This window comes from Xenopus tropicalis, chromosome 2 (assembly GCF_000004195.4).
Source record: "Xenopus tropicalis strain Nigerian chromosome 2, UCB_Xtro_10.0, whole genome shotgun sequence".
Classification (NCBI taxonomy): domain Eukaryota; kingdom Metazoa; phylum Chordata; class Amphibia; order Anura; family Pipidae; genus Xenopus; species Xenopus tropicalis.
Genome location: NC_030678.2, coordinates 108859743 through 108873485, shown reverse-complemented (window position 1 = coordinate 108873485; position 13743 = coordinate 108859743). Strand labels below are relative to the sequence as shown.

General features: G+C 36.6%; 1 protein-coding gene across 2 annotated transcripts in view; it reads left to right on the top strand.

The window, feature by feature from the left end:
- Positions 1–13743, top strand: part of sh3rf3 (SH3 domain containing ring finger 3) — a 229431-nt gene that overhangs the window by 147333 nt on the left and 68355 nt on the right. For both annotated transcript variants that reach the window (XM_031897003.1, XM_002937660.5), the window contains exons 2-3: positions 3229–3504; positions 7036–7131. In XM_031897003.1, the coding sequence (XP_031752863.1) occupies positions 3229–3504; positions 7036–7131 (372 nt within the window). The remainder of the gene's footprint in view (positions 1–3228; positions 3505–7035; positions 7132–13743) is intronic.

The following is a 13743-nucleotide window of genomic DNA, read 5'->3' as shown; positions in this document are numbered from 1 at the left end:
TAGATATGTAAATAAGGTAATTTAGATACAAGCAACTAGGGGGGCAGCAGTTGTGGGGATTTCTATCTACTATTAAATATATGTTTAGCTGGTATTCTAATATCTAAAGATTTCCAGTGCTAATTCTTGTACTATTGATAAAAAGTACTTATTTCTGTATTTCTTTCTTTTATTTTCTCATATGTTTTTTTTATATGTAGGGAGATTACATATTCTCATTATACCTGGCAGCAAAATTAATGGGGGACATATCAAAAAACAAATGTAACAAATAGTTTTGATCAACCAAAATGGTTAAAGGAATGGAGTAATTAAACTATGACTTATATTTTACAATACATTTATGGAAATTACTTGGGTAGGTTTGGATAGAACATTTTATAAAGTTCTCATATATAGAAGGCCTGAGATTCTGTGTTTTATAAATACTAAAACTAAACATTCAGCTTTCCAGCTGTGTATGAAGAACTGTATAATTACCAACAACTGGAGAACCATATACATTTATGAGCTTTTTACTTATAAACTACAGTAAGAATATTGACTGGCTCAAAAGACATCACCACAGGCATATGCAACAATATGTACAAAATGAGCTGAAAATAAATTTCAATAAATATCTTTGCAGCCTTAATCTAACTTCTTATTTTCATCCAAACTACTGGTTATACACAGAAATGCTGTAGAAAGGTTGATTACTGCAGTTACTTTTTGCTGATATCACAGTGTTGAATGAATATGGGCAAACAATATGAATAAAGCATGAGTTGACTAAATCATTTAGGCTAATAATATACTGTTTTAAAGTGGCAGGCAATCTAGTAACAGAAATGCCATTAAAAAGTAGTGCCTGTCTTGTTTATAATAGCATCCATAAACATCAAGATATAAATCAAATGGGCCATAGCCCAAAGTCTCCTGGCTGCAGTAGATTTAATTAAAAGCAGTACAATTTATTTTAGTAAATGTTGTGTAAATTGTTTTGTTTTAGTTTTGCTCCTGGGAGGTTTTGATAAATTCCTAGTGGCTGGCTAACATTACAGCACACATTATTTATCACATTCTTGTTTTTATTATGCTGGCCTTTTTGTTATTAGAAGTGAACTGTTCTTTTACAAGAAGGAACAAAATGATTGGAGAGATTATCATATTCCATTTCTGTAGAAGACATTTATGGGGCACAGTGCTATATGTTTATTTATAAAATCATTATTGTGTGACAATTTGAAACCTAGTATCATCTGAGTATATGTTAGTGACTGATGAGTAAAGCTAGGCTATCCATAAGTTGAATGAGAGTTTTACTAGCATCCACAGTAATTAAGCCACTAGCCAAATGATTCTAAGGTCCCTTCATAGTATTTTTTTAGTTCCCTTCAGGAAAATGGAACATGGGTTGCTTGGTTCACTACCTTTTATTTAAAGCAACACCATTACAAAACACACTTTTCCCATGACAGTTGCCCATGCTCAGTAGGGATGTAGCGAACCTCAAAGAAAAAGTTTGCGAACGCGTTCGCGAACTTACGCCAAAAAATGCGAATATTCGCGAACTTTGCGAACCCCATAGACTTCAATGGGAAGGCGAACTTTAAAACCTAGAAAAGTCATTTCTGGCCAGAAAACTGATTTTAAAGTTGTTTAAAGGGTGCCACGACCTGGACAGTGGCATGCAGGAGGGGGATCAAGGGCAAAAATTTCTCTGAAAAATACTTTGTTGACACAGTGTTGCGTAAAATCGCAAAGGCAGCTGGCAGACCTAGCGAATACGCGGCGATTTTTGCTATTTCGCACTATTAGCACCATGGAAACTGGATTTGCTGAAAAACGCCATGTGTGGCTTGTGAGGCGTTTTTAGGCCGAGAAAAAACGCAGCGGAAAAACGCCACGCGAACCCAAATTGCAAACATACGCGAAAAGTTCGCGAACTTCCGAACTTGCGAACACCCGATGTTCGCGCAAATTAGTTTGCCGGCGAACAGTTCGCTACATCTCTAATGCTCAGTAACCTTTCACTTTCAAGCAAATGAGAAGCTGCCCACTGTACATAGTTGGGCAGTTTGATTTGCTAATTGCCATAGCCCTTAGGGGCATGTTTACTAAGACTGGAGATACATATCACTAGTGCTGTTGCCAGTAGCAACCAATCAGATCTTTGCTTTTGAGTTCTAACTTGTAGGTGGCTTAAGTCTACTAAAAATCATTTAAATATTGAATAAACCAATAGGATTGTTTTTCCTCCAATAAGGATTCATTATATCTAAGTTAGGATCAAGTACAAGGTACTGTTTTATAATTACAGAGAAAAAGGAAATCATTTTTAAAAATTAGAATTATTTACTTAAAGTGGAGGCTATGGGGGTTGGCCTTTCCATAATTTGGAACTTTCTGGATAACAGATCCCATACCTGTATTGTTTTTGCAGTGGAAATCAAGGTAGGATGTATACAACTGGAGTTTAGATAACATTGCAGCAGACCAAATGCTTATTATAGTCAAGGAAAATAATGTTACTCAAGTAAAATTTCTGTTAGTAAATGTAAAGTTACCAAACCAGCACTTTCAGCTCAGTGTTCTGTACTGAGCTGAAAGTGAGCTGAAAGTGTTCTCACTGCTTATTGTTTTAGTTTATGTTTTAGAAAGTACTCAGCATAATATGTGACATGATATATCTGTAAGACCAATACAAAGTGAAAAATGATTCAGATAAGCCTACTACACCATTATTGACAAGGAATATGTTGTGCAAATCACACTTGTTGCTATTCTCTTTTGTATTGATATTCTTGTTAAACCAATAAAACTTGGTTTTTACTGATCTTAAGAAATATGTCTTTGTGTCTTAGTTAATATTTTAATGTAATGGATTGTTTATATAATGGCTTGATACTTTGAAAAATAAATATATAGCATAAATATCCGTCTGCTGTATAGAGTGCCATTTCTTAGAGATGGAGGCTCATTAATTATAGTGACATTTAATTCAGAGCTATTAACCATGGTGACATACAAAATTGTATACAAATTATAAAAATCCATGGGTCATTTACACTGTGTTATGTGTGCAAATAATGTCAGAGCTCTGAAAATAACTGGCCATGGCTGTCAATATTAAACCTAATATTTGCAGAAACATGGCTTATGCAGCCGACTTTTAAATATCTACTGTACTACCTACAGACTACTGTAAAATTAGTTTTGCTTATTTGTATTTATCTTTCTCCCCAGAATATCTCACAACTGCCCTGTGGAAGAGCACTTTATGCCTATGAGGGCAAGGAACCAGGAGATCTAAAATTTAATAAGGGCGATATAATAATTTTACGAAGAAAAGTGGATGAGAACTGGTACCATGGAGAACTGAACGGAAATCGAGGCTTCTTTCCAGCAAGCTACGTCCAATGCATAAAGCCACTGACTCAACCGCCACCACAGGGCAAAGCACTTTATGACTTTGAAATCAAAGATAAAGATCAAGATAAGGATTGCTTAACATTTACTAAGGTAAAAAAATCCATATTGTAATAATGGACAAGTGTTTGTTGAGTGTATCAATGATAAAAAGAAATTATTTGTGTGTCTCCCTCTAGCTATCTCTATATCTTTTTGTTTGCTTTGAAGATGATTCAGATTGCCACATGTAAATCCCTTTATGTGGAGCAATCTGCTGTAATTGTGGGAAAATATGGAAGAAGGCATATTCCCGCAGTTACATAGTATCACTGCATGTCAAGTTTTTTACACCTTTGGGGGCGACAAGCCATCATGTGTGCAGTTTCCTTAAGGCCTCCCAAATGTGCCTTGAGACTTACATTTCATATACCAGTGTTTGCTAGTCCTTCTGCCGTTGACCCTTCAGTTACTGACTACTGATTTAAACCTGAAAAGAATGTAAGAAACTTTGCAGTTATGCATCGATTCTGCATTTACCAGTGGTTCCTCCAGGTTCTGGTATCTCCTGCTGTCTACCTGAAAAGAATATAAGAAAATTTGAATTGCAGTTATGCTTTGAGACTGTGCTTATTTTCTGCTTAACTGTTTTTGCTGGGTCTACATCTATTGATCCTTCAGTGACTGGTTCCACCTACTGGGCACCTTTAAAGAAACGTGATTATTCAATGGGAAGAGCAATTGCCATTAGATCCAATGTTAAGGTCGACTGCAGTCAGGATAGGATAAGGACTAAGGACTGGATAGGTTTAGGAAATGAGGACTGATACTAGGTACAAGCAGGGCAGGGTTGACAATTATTCAGCTCAGGCAGGACATGCTAGGTTCAGGAAACAGGTAGGAGTCTCACAAAAGAAATCCAAACACAGGCAGGGCAGTGTTTAGAATATATGATTAGAGATGTAGCGAACTGTTCGCCGGTGAACTAATTTGCGCGAACATCGGGTGTTCGCAAGTTCGGAAGTTCGCAATTTGGGTTCGCGTGGCGTTTTTTCTGGCCAGAAATGACTTTTCTAGGTTTTAAAGTTCGCCTTCCCATTGAAGTCTATGGGGTTCGCAAAGTTCACGAATATTCGCACTTTTTGGCGTAAGTTCGCGAACGCGTTCGCAAACTTTTTTTTTGAGGTTCGCTACATCCCTCTATATGATCAGTATAAAGAACAAAGCTGAGCAACAGGATTCCAGGAACAGGCTAGACATACATGGACAAGGCAAAATACCCAGAAATACAGTGAACTGGACCTACAATTTAGTGCAGAACAAAGGATTGTTTTTTTTTTAAGACAAGGCAAAGGGGGGGTTTTGCCAACAGTCAGTACTTACTGAATAAGGCAATGCAGCTTATCTCAATTAATGAAGCTTGGAACATGGACTGAATTGGTAGTTTTTTTTATACATGCATGTAGCCTGCCTTCCTAGTGCAGCAAGGTCTGGGAAACACATGGATCTGGATTCAAGTCTAACTGCAGGCTGCACATTACACTCAGCAAGTACATTCATCCATGCTACTATTGTTTCACCAGCTTGAATTCTGGCCTACTCCAGTACTACCAGTACAGGGATCCTCTCACAGTCATTAAATATCATACACATAAATGACAAACCCTTTATCACAACCTCCTGCTTGTTTAACAAATTGATCTGCTTTGATAGCTTGAAGTTTTTATACTTTAACAAGTAATGTATAATTTATTATTTATAATAATAATATTTCCTTGAAGTAGTCAAGCTCTGGACATATCAGTTCATTCTACAATTATTCCACAGCTGCAGACTGTAGTCTTTCAACTTGTCATTTAGATAGCAGTATTTACATTATAGTTATACTTATGGGCCAATAGAAAAATGAGAGAAATCCAGAGAACTTCATTACTCGTAAACTAGGTCACTTGCAGGGAGACTAGTAAACTCCCACAGAGGGGGATGATGTACAGAAAAATAAAAGAATTCTGAAAAATTTTGGAAGCAACTCTTGCTGTGCAGTTTATAGCGTGCATTCTTCGTGCAGTTGGAGGCCTTGCTCTGTGCATGATTATACAGCAGTTGAAACAATTGGATGCTATTTTCTAGTTATTTAATGCATAGTGTGTCTCTAACACCTTCTAACTGAAGCTTGTGGTGATGAAAAGAGACCTTTCTACTGTGACAACAAATGCCATACCTCAGTTCCACTGAGCGATAGCAAGCCCAGGCTGGTACACTAATGACTTCTAATCTTCAGGCTCATAGGGGAAGAGTTAAATTAGCTTTGTCTTCCTCAAGAGACCCTTTGACATTGATACTGGCGTGTTTTCCAACATCTGCAAAATATGTCAGAAATCCATATAAATACTTCAGAATACAAGTCTGTCTCAGCAATGCAAGCAAAGGGTGCCTGTGAGAACAATGTTGTACTTTGCTTATTTCATTATGCCCTCTGGCTGTACAAAATATATTCTCAAATAACAGCTATCTCTGGCAGTTTTTCTTCTGTAGACTCATCGACATGGGACCACAGAAAGGGATTAGCAGTGTAACTGCTACTGAGCAAAACTTGCCGGTTTGTGCTTGCACCCCCTGTTCCGCCCTTTCATGCCAGCCTGCTGAAATGTATCATGTAGATTAGCAACAAACAAACAGGCAATAATCCACTTTCTAACATTAAATCCTCTCATTACTTTGTATTCTGCACATTAGCAAATAACAACAACAATAACATTTTTGGCATAAAAAAATATCTGTATGAAAATTAGCAAAGGCAACTGAAATATAAATGAATATGCACTACTTATTAATAATATACACTAATTAATACTCTAGGCTGAATGGCATTTTCTTATTTTAATAAGTAGCAATTAGGAAGATTTTAGAAGGCCACCTCCCATAGACTCCATTGTAATCTAATAATTTACATTTTTAAAAATGATTTCCTTTTTTTGTAATAATAAAGCAGTAACTTATACTTGACCCCAACTGAGTATAATTAATTGTTATTAGAGGCAAAACAACCCTGTTAGGTTTAATTAATGTTTAAATGATTTTTTAGTAGACTTAAGGTATGGAGATCCAAATTATGGAAAGACCCCAAATCTGGAAAACCCGTGGTCACAAGCATTCTGGATAAAAAGTCTCATAACTGTATATAGTTTTCTTACAGATGAAAAAGGCCTAATGGAAGCAGCTGGCACTAACACTCAACTGAAACTAATATTTCCTACTTGAAATGAATGGGAAAGTGTTTGTTAGAATATGTGTCAAGGTTTTTGAAACACTGCCATACAATGAATGTAAAAACTAAGCTGCTTCACTCTTGGAAAGCCTTCATGAATGTGGATAGTGAACTGGCAAAGGGATAGGGTCAAAGAATGGTAATTGATGGCTGATCCTCTAATTTGATTACATGTATTATATATCAAAGAACTTTACTCACTTTTACTTTGTTATTAATGAAAGGTTCCCTATCAGCAAATTGCAGCAGTTCTGCCATATTTTTTTGCTCACATTCTATATTTTATATCTATATCTATATATAAATACATAAATATTAATATTTTTAAAAGCCTGTTTCTGATACCCACTTAATATATAGTCACTGTTTTCTTGCAGGATGAAATTTTGACTGTAATAAGACGTGTCGATGACAACTGGGCTGAAGGAATGTTGGGAGACAAGATCGGTATTTTTCCCATCCTGTATGTGGAGGTAAGTGGGGTGCAAGAAGTCATATAACCTGGGCAGCATTAGGCTGATTAATTTTAGAAGTACAGACCGAAGGTAATTCAGAACTTTAAGTAAAGTTTTGGGTTTGTACTACTTGAGGAGCAATCACAGTTAACCCTTGTTATATCACTTAGATCACTACTAAGAACTGTGCCTGTGTTTGTAATCTCTTTAAATTAATTCTTAGAGCTTGCATACGAATTTACAGTAATATACAAATGTAACATTAAAAGCCTTCTTAGTGTCAATAGTTTTTCAATATAAGTGTCAATATGGTCTTTTTATGTACATCGTTTTGAACTTGTTGAACATTTATGGTTGATTTAATTTGAATCAATACAGTTAATACTTAATTTAAGATGTGTTACATAGCTGTTACGGCTCATTAAACAAAGGGTCAACACTTTCTGAGAGATGTTTGGAATATATAATACAGTATATGACTTTATCAGTTGCAGTACCACTGCTCACCAGTTTTGACATTAGACAAATCTTTTCCATAAACAACAAAAGCATTACCAGCTATGTTTTGTGGAATAGCTTTGGAATTAAATATCTCAGAGAATTTGTATTTATCTTTTAACATTGTCAAATGTCTATTTTTATAAAGCTAAAATGATACGAATATTGTATAAATGCATCCGTCCCGGGTTCTCCCCCCATTACCAGTTTAGCAGGGTATTTAATTCCCTTTGTTAGCATATGATTGCCTCTGAGCTTTAATTTAATGAAGGACTGAACAATAGCCTTTCACAAGCAAGTCTTCATTAATGGAGCATTTGTTAGTTAATTGCTGCAAGTAAAAGTGAAGCAATTAGCATTGCAAAAACCTTTTTTTCATACACTACACTCATAAAATAAGTCTGCAGTTCAGATATTAGATTACATGTCTCAAAGCTGTAGCTCCAAATGCTCTGTAAAATGTAAGGCAAACAAGTTGCCATTTATAATTAGCGTGGTTGGCCAAAGTTGCAAATGCACATTAAAAAATGGCAGTACAACTAGGAGAGGCTGTAGAAGTGATGTTGGTATTAGAAGGGCTGAGCCACATTGGGAAGGCTGAACTTTGCCTCTTTATGTTATTGATTTATATGTACAGTACTGTGTTGGTTGAGCTAAAAAAGCAGTTCACAACTATCCTGGATCCTAGTTCCTCAGAGGATTCCTGATATCTCAAATCTCACCAAAACATATTGAGAGCTTCTTTCTGTGCTTAGTCACACACAGCCACAGTTTTCCTCCTCCAGAATCATCACACATGATGATACATCCAACTGGTATATATGGTACAGGTATGGGACCCGTTATCCAAAATGCTCGGTACCTGGGGTTTTCCGGATAAGGGGTCTTTCCATAATTCGGATCTCCTAGCATAAGTCTGCTAATAAAATTATTTAGACAGTAATTAAACCCAATAGGACTGTTTTGTATCCAATAAGGATTAATTAGATCTTAGTTGGGATCAAGTACAAGGTACTGTTTTATTATTAGAGAGAAAAAGGAAATCATTTTTAAAAATGTGATTTATTTGATTAAAATTGAGTCTATGGGAGATGGCCTTTCCGTAATTGGGAACTTTTTGGATAATGGGTTTCCGGATAAGGGGTCCGATACCTGTATATGATTTTGTGAGCCAGCTCATGTGATGTTCCCCATTGGTCCACTAATTCACCACTGTCAATAGCAAATACCCTTTTCCATTGTGTTACTGATTTGCTTATTACCTTCTTATCCTACTTGCTATTGTGCCTTTCCACCACTGAAATCCTTATCTCCTACACAAACCTACAACCCCTACCTTTTTGCCTTTGGCACTTTCTTACTCGCCTCGCTGTTTGCCTCTCCTTCACTGTCTTTCTTTTACAAGTATGGATGTCTTTCTTCTCTACCACTTCACTCCCAACCCTTTCCTCTATTACCAGTTCCCAACCTGGCTACATCCCTTCCTGCTTGGGTACCTCTCTTCTCAACTCCCCTCTTCACCATATTTTTTTTTCTCACTCAAGTATTTCTTCTAACCTGGATGCCTATTTCTCGACTACAGTAATTGTCTTCTACCCCTTGTTTTCCAAGTGTTTTTCTACTCCATCCAGTTCCTCTGTTGCCAATCTTCTTTTTAGTTTCCTTTTTCAGATACCTTTTCTTCTACCCCTTATTGCCTGTCTTTTTTATCTACTGTTTTATTATCAAGAACTCATTTCATCTTTCTAATGTACCCACAAAAGTAACCTTCTACTTTGCCTTCTTCTTACCAATTTCTCCCCTAATTAAATTCACCCTCTTACTCCCTTGAGTGTCTTTTTCCTCACCTCTCCTTTATAACAACATGGCTTCCACTTTTCTTCTGTAGCTGCATGACTGATAAGGGATGAGTAAATAAATGGTAAAAAAAAAAATGTGTCCTGCCACATCCTGCCCCACTTTTAACAGTGCTGACACCACACATAGGGCTGTATTTGCATTCTGTTTTTTTGCTGGAATGTGACAAATAGAAGTCAAAAGAATCAACGTCCCTAGCAGTGGCTATATGATTTTATTTTTAATCTTTAAATCACCTGTTTCCAATCCAAGGGCAGCATTATCCATTTAATATATAATTGTATTACAGTCTTCAGCAAGCTACTGTACATTGCCATTGTACCCTTACAAACTTTCAACAGCTGCAGTTGCACATATAATTGAATCTTACCTAATAAAAAGTCTCTTTTGTAATGTAATCATTTCCAGAGTGTTAGATAATTTGATTTTGCATAGCTGTCTATAAGCATGTCTTGCCTTTTGATGCCTGTACAATATAGAAATGAAATAAAAATCTAATTTTGTTTCATTTGTTTTTTCATTTACTTTTGTGTGGTTTTTTTTAATATGTTTAATTTAAAAAATCACCAGATGTGTTGTCTGTAGCTCAAACCATAGCCTATGGCACTGTTTTATTACAATCTGGGAAGAAGATTAGCCTCCTAGCAAAACAGGTGAGAAAGGGTAATGCAAATGACGAAGCTATAAATGGTATCTTTCATCAGAAATTACTAAGTTATAAGACACCTTTTAGAAATGGTTTAAAGAAAAAAAAACAAATCTTTTCTTACAGAAAAAAAATTATATTCATCCCTTTAAACAATAGAGAAATTTAAATGATACAAAAGGATTAAAGTTGTCTATAGTTTATAAATAATATGAATTAATGTGAAAACAGAGATTATTTGTTTTTTTATTATGGTACAATTGCGAGCACCTATTGTTGTGGCTTAGGCTAAGTTTAGAATAGGTGTGGCTAACTTTAGCCTGAAAAGAATGGAGCTGTAGGCTTCATTACAAAAAGCTTTCTATTCTACGGAACATATTTGTCCATTGTAGTAGATGCCCACTTCAAAGTAGGCAGACTTTTAGAAACAGGTATCTTTGAATATTTCCTATATTTTATATTATTGGTGTTTTTGTTTGTGGCTTTTATAAAGCATGGTTTTATATTATTCCCAAGCACCTGGGACATGCTTATCTCTCACAGGAAGTGCTTTAGGAAAGTGAATTCTGGGAATGTGGTGTGCACTTCATCTAGAATGCTCCTTGGCTAGGGGAAAGGATTTGAGAGCAATAACATAATGAAGGAAACAAGGCTTTATTTAGGCCCGGTACCACGTCACATGTCCATGACGTCACTTCCACTGTGCTACTCAACCCCCTACCCCTCACCCCCCCCCCCCCCAGCTCTGTTGTTGCAAATCCTAAGGAAAGAAACAAAGTTTTTTTTTTGGAAAGAAACAAACCAGAGAAAATTTTAGTGCTTCGTCTGTATATAGAATAAAACTTAACTTTTAATAAATGTTGTTAAAAGTATATATACAATAAAATATGTAATAGATAATAAAGTGTATTATTCCCTATTTCAATCAGTGCCTGTTACTTTGTTATTTATATCAATCAAATAACTGGAGCAATCAATCCACTCATTCGTTGAATTGTTACTCGTGTTCAATTAGTGTCCGTAACTGCACAGAGAGAATTAATTTACATCCAGACGTATAGTATAAGTCCCTATCCCAGCTAACACACTGTTGCGAATCCATCTATGTACAAAGTATCCATGTTCCTAATTTTAACCAGTGCAGTTGATCTGCAGATGCGTTGTAGATTACTATTTATTGATACTAAAGACAACAGTTGTACCAGCAACACTATTGTCTTTAGTATCAATAAATAGTAATCTACAACGCAGAATACCATGCATTTTTTAAAAGCAGATAAATGTATTAGCTTCTAAGAACTGAATCATCTGCTTTGTAAATTAGATGATGTAAAGCTTGTGGGTTCTTTTTTTTGTTTTTGTTTTTTTGTTCTTAAATTTTTTATTAAGGAAGTAAAGAAGAAAGAAAAGGTAAAATATACATAAAAATGCAGCATAAAAAGTATAGTCAACAGGTTACATAGCCTTATTAGGTATTCAATAAGTTTGGGGATGGAGTGTTGGGTAAACCATGTTTTGTCAGTCATTTTGGTCAGTCAGTCCCACATGGCCCATGTTTCCAGAAATTTAGTATTTTTATTCTGTATATGGGCAATTCCGGATTCAAACTCTTTGTTGCTGTATTTGTTACTTTGGGGAGTGAGGGTGGAGTTGCTGATTTCCATTTGCTCGTAAGTGCTAGCCAGGCAGCTGTTAATACTTGATTTTTTAGAGTTTAAGAAGCCTTATGTAATCCTGGGGTGAGAGAGTCTTTCTGGAGGGTTCCGCAGGTGAGTCGAGATAGTAGGTCCCTAATGCTGTCCCAATAAGGTTGTATTATGGGGCATATACATAGAATGTGTACTAGAGTGCCTGCAGTTTGGCATCCTCTCCAGCATAGCGGGGAATGGTTAGGGAAAAATGTGTTAAGTCTCTCTGAAGTCTTATACCAGTGCATCATAATTTTATATAGGTTTTCTTTCTGCCTTGTGCATGTCACCATTCTTTTAGCGTTGACCCATGTGGAAGCCCAAATCTTCCTCTGTGATAGGTTGTGTCCTGTTTCCTTTCACTTAGGGCTGTGGCACACGGGGAGATCAATCACCCGCGACAAATCTCCTGTGTTGCGAAAGACTAATCGCCCCAAAATGCCATCCCACTGGTGAGAATGTAAATCGCCAGTGGGATGGCATACGCGGCGCTGTGATTTCTCCAAAATCGTGGAAGTTGCCTTGAGAGGAAGCTTCCGCAATTTCGGAGAAATTGTGGTGCTGTGTATTTCATTACACCGGTGATTTACATTCTCGCCGGTGGGATGGCATTTCGGGGAGGTTAGTCGCCTGCGACACGGGAGATTTGTCGCGGGTGACTAATCTCCCCGTGTGCCACAGCCTTAAGACATATGTTTATGGTAAGGTGTTTGCTCAGGAGATAGTGTGATGAGAAGCTGATATATCTTAGAGTGTTCAGACCTTTTTGAGGTAAGCCTTGGCTATGAGCTCAAACCCTGTGGTGGCCGCAGAAAGTCTTTTAGTTGTAGGTATTCAAACAATGTAAGGTTGGCTTGTGGAGCTTTCGGAACGATAAGATCGTTCCTGTGGTTGGGTTTATCAGGTCTTCTACTCTATGGGCTTCTGACTGAGACCATCGGTAGTAGAGTGGGTGTTAGCATTCTGAACTGCACTCTAACATCTACTGATTTTGTAAGTGCCTGCAAATGATTGAACAGCGCTATCCTGTTTCAGCTGCTGTGGCTATGTAATTACTGATCCCTAGACTGTCCCAAGTCCCAGTAGAATGGCAATAACTTACATAAGGGCAGTATCCACAGATAGGCGACTCAATGGAAGACACGGATGAAGATCTTGAAGAAGTTTAATCTTGCAGTGTAGATCTTACAGTGACAAATTCCATAGGTCAAAACGAAGTAGCTTTACCAGGTACAGAAAGATGGATGCAGCACATGCTTACAGATACTTGTCTGAAAAGATACTGACTGTGGGAGGGGAGACTAAATGGGAGGAACCAAACTACAGGGAAAAGAGAGGGACAAAACTAGCTACAGGCAAACTAGCTGATGAACATCATAACACATTTATGTGGGACACAACAAGCACATTAAATTTAATACAGTGTTCTTCCTTGAGTTTAAAAATCATCTTCCATGTTACTATGAATCTTTAATAACAAAATGCTCTGTGACTGAGAACTTCTTGTTAAACGATTTTGTAATGTATTTTCCTGTAGAAAATCTTCATGCTTCAGACCATTTACTTCCTTTACTGTAGTCTATCTACTTTGCATAGTCTTCTTCTACACGTGAAGCAATTCTAAAAAAAATACACTTTCCAAATGACATATCTAATATAGCTATGTAGGGCTGCAAAGGTTTAGTTTGTTAGACAATGTCTCATTATGCACAGACTATAGCAACATATCATTTTTTAAAGGAAAAAAAATATATCAGATATCATGACTCTTATTCTAGTCTATTTATACAACAGATACCAATTATTTCCAGGCTAAGGAAATGAAATGTTCTCAGGGTTTATTTTGCCTTTCATAATTTTTCTCTTTAGGCTGCTGAGGTGAAGATGTCTCAAGAGCAGCCCTGTGGGACCAACAATGATTTAAGATGTAGAAGGCACGCT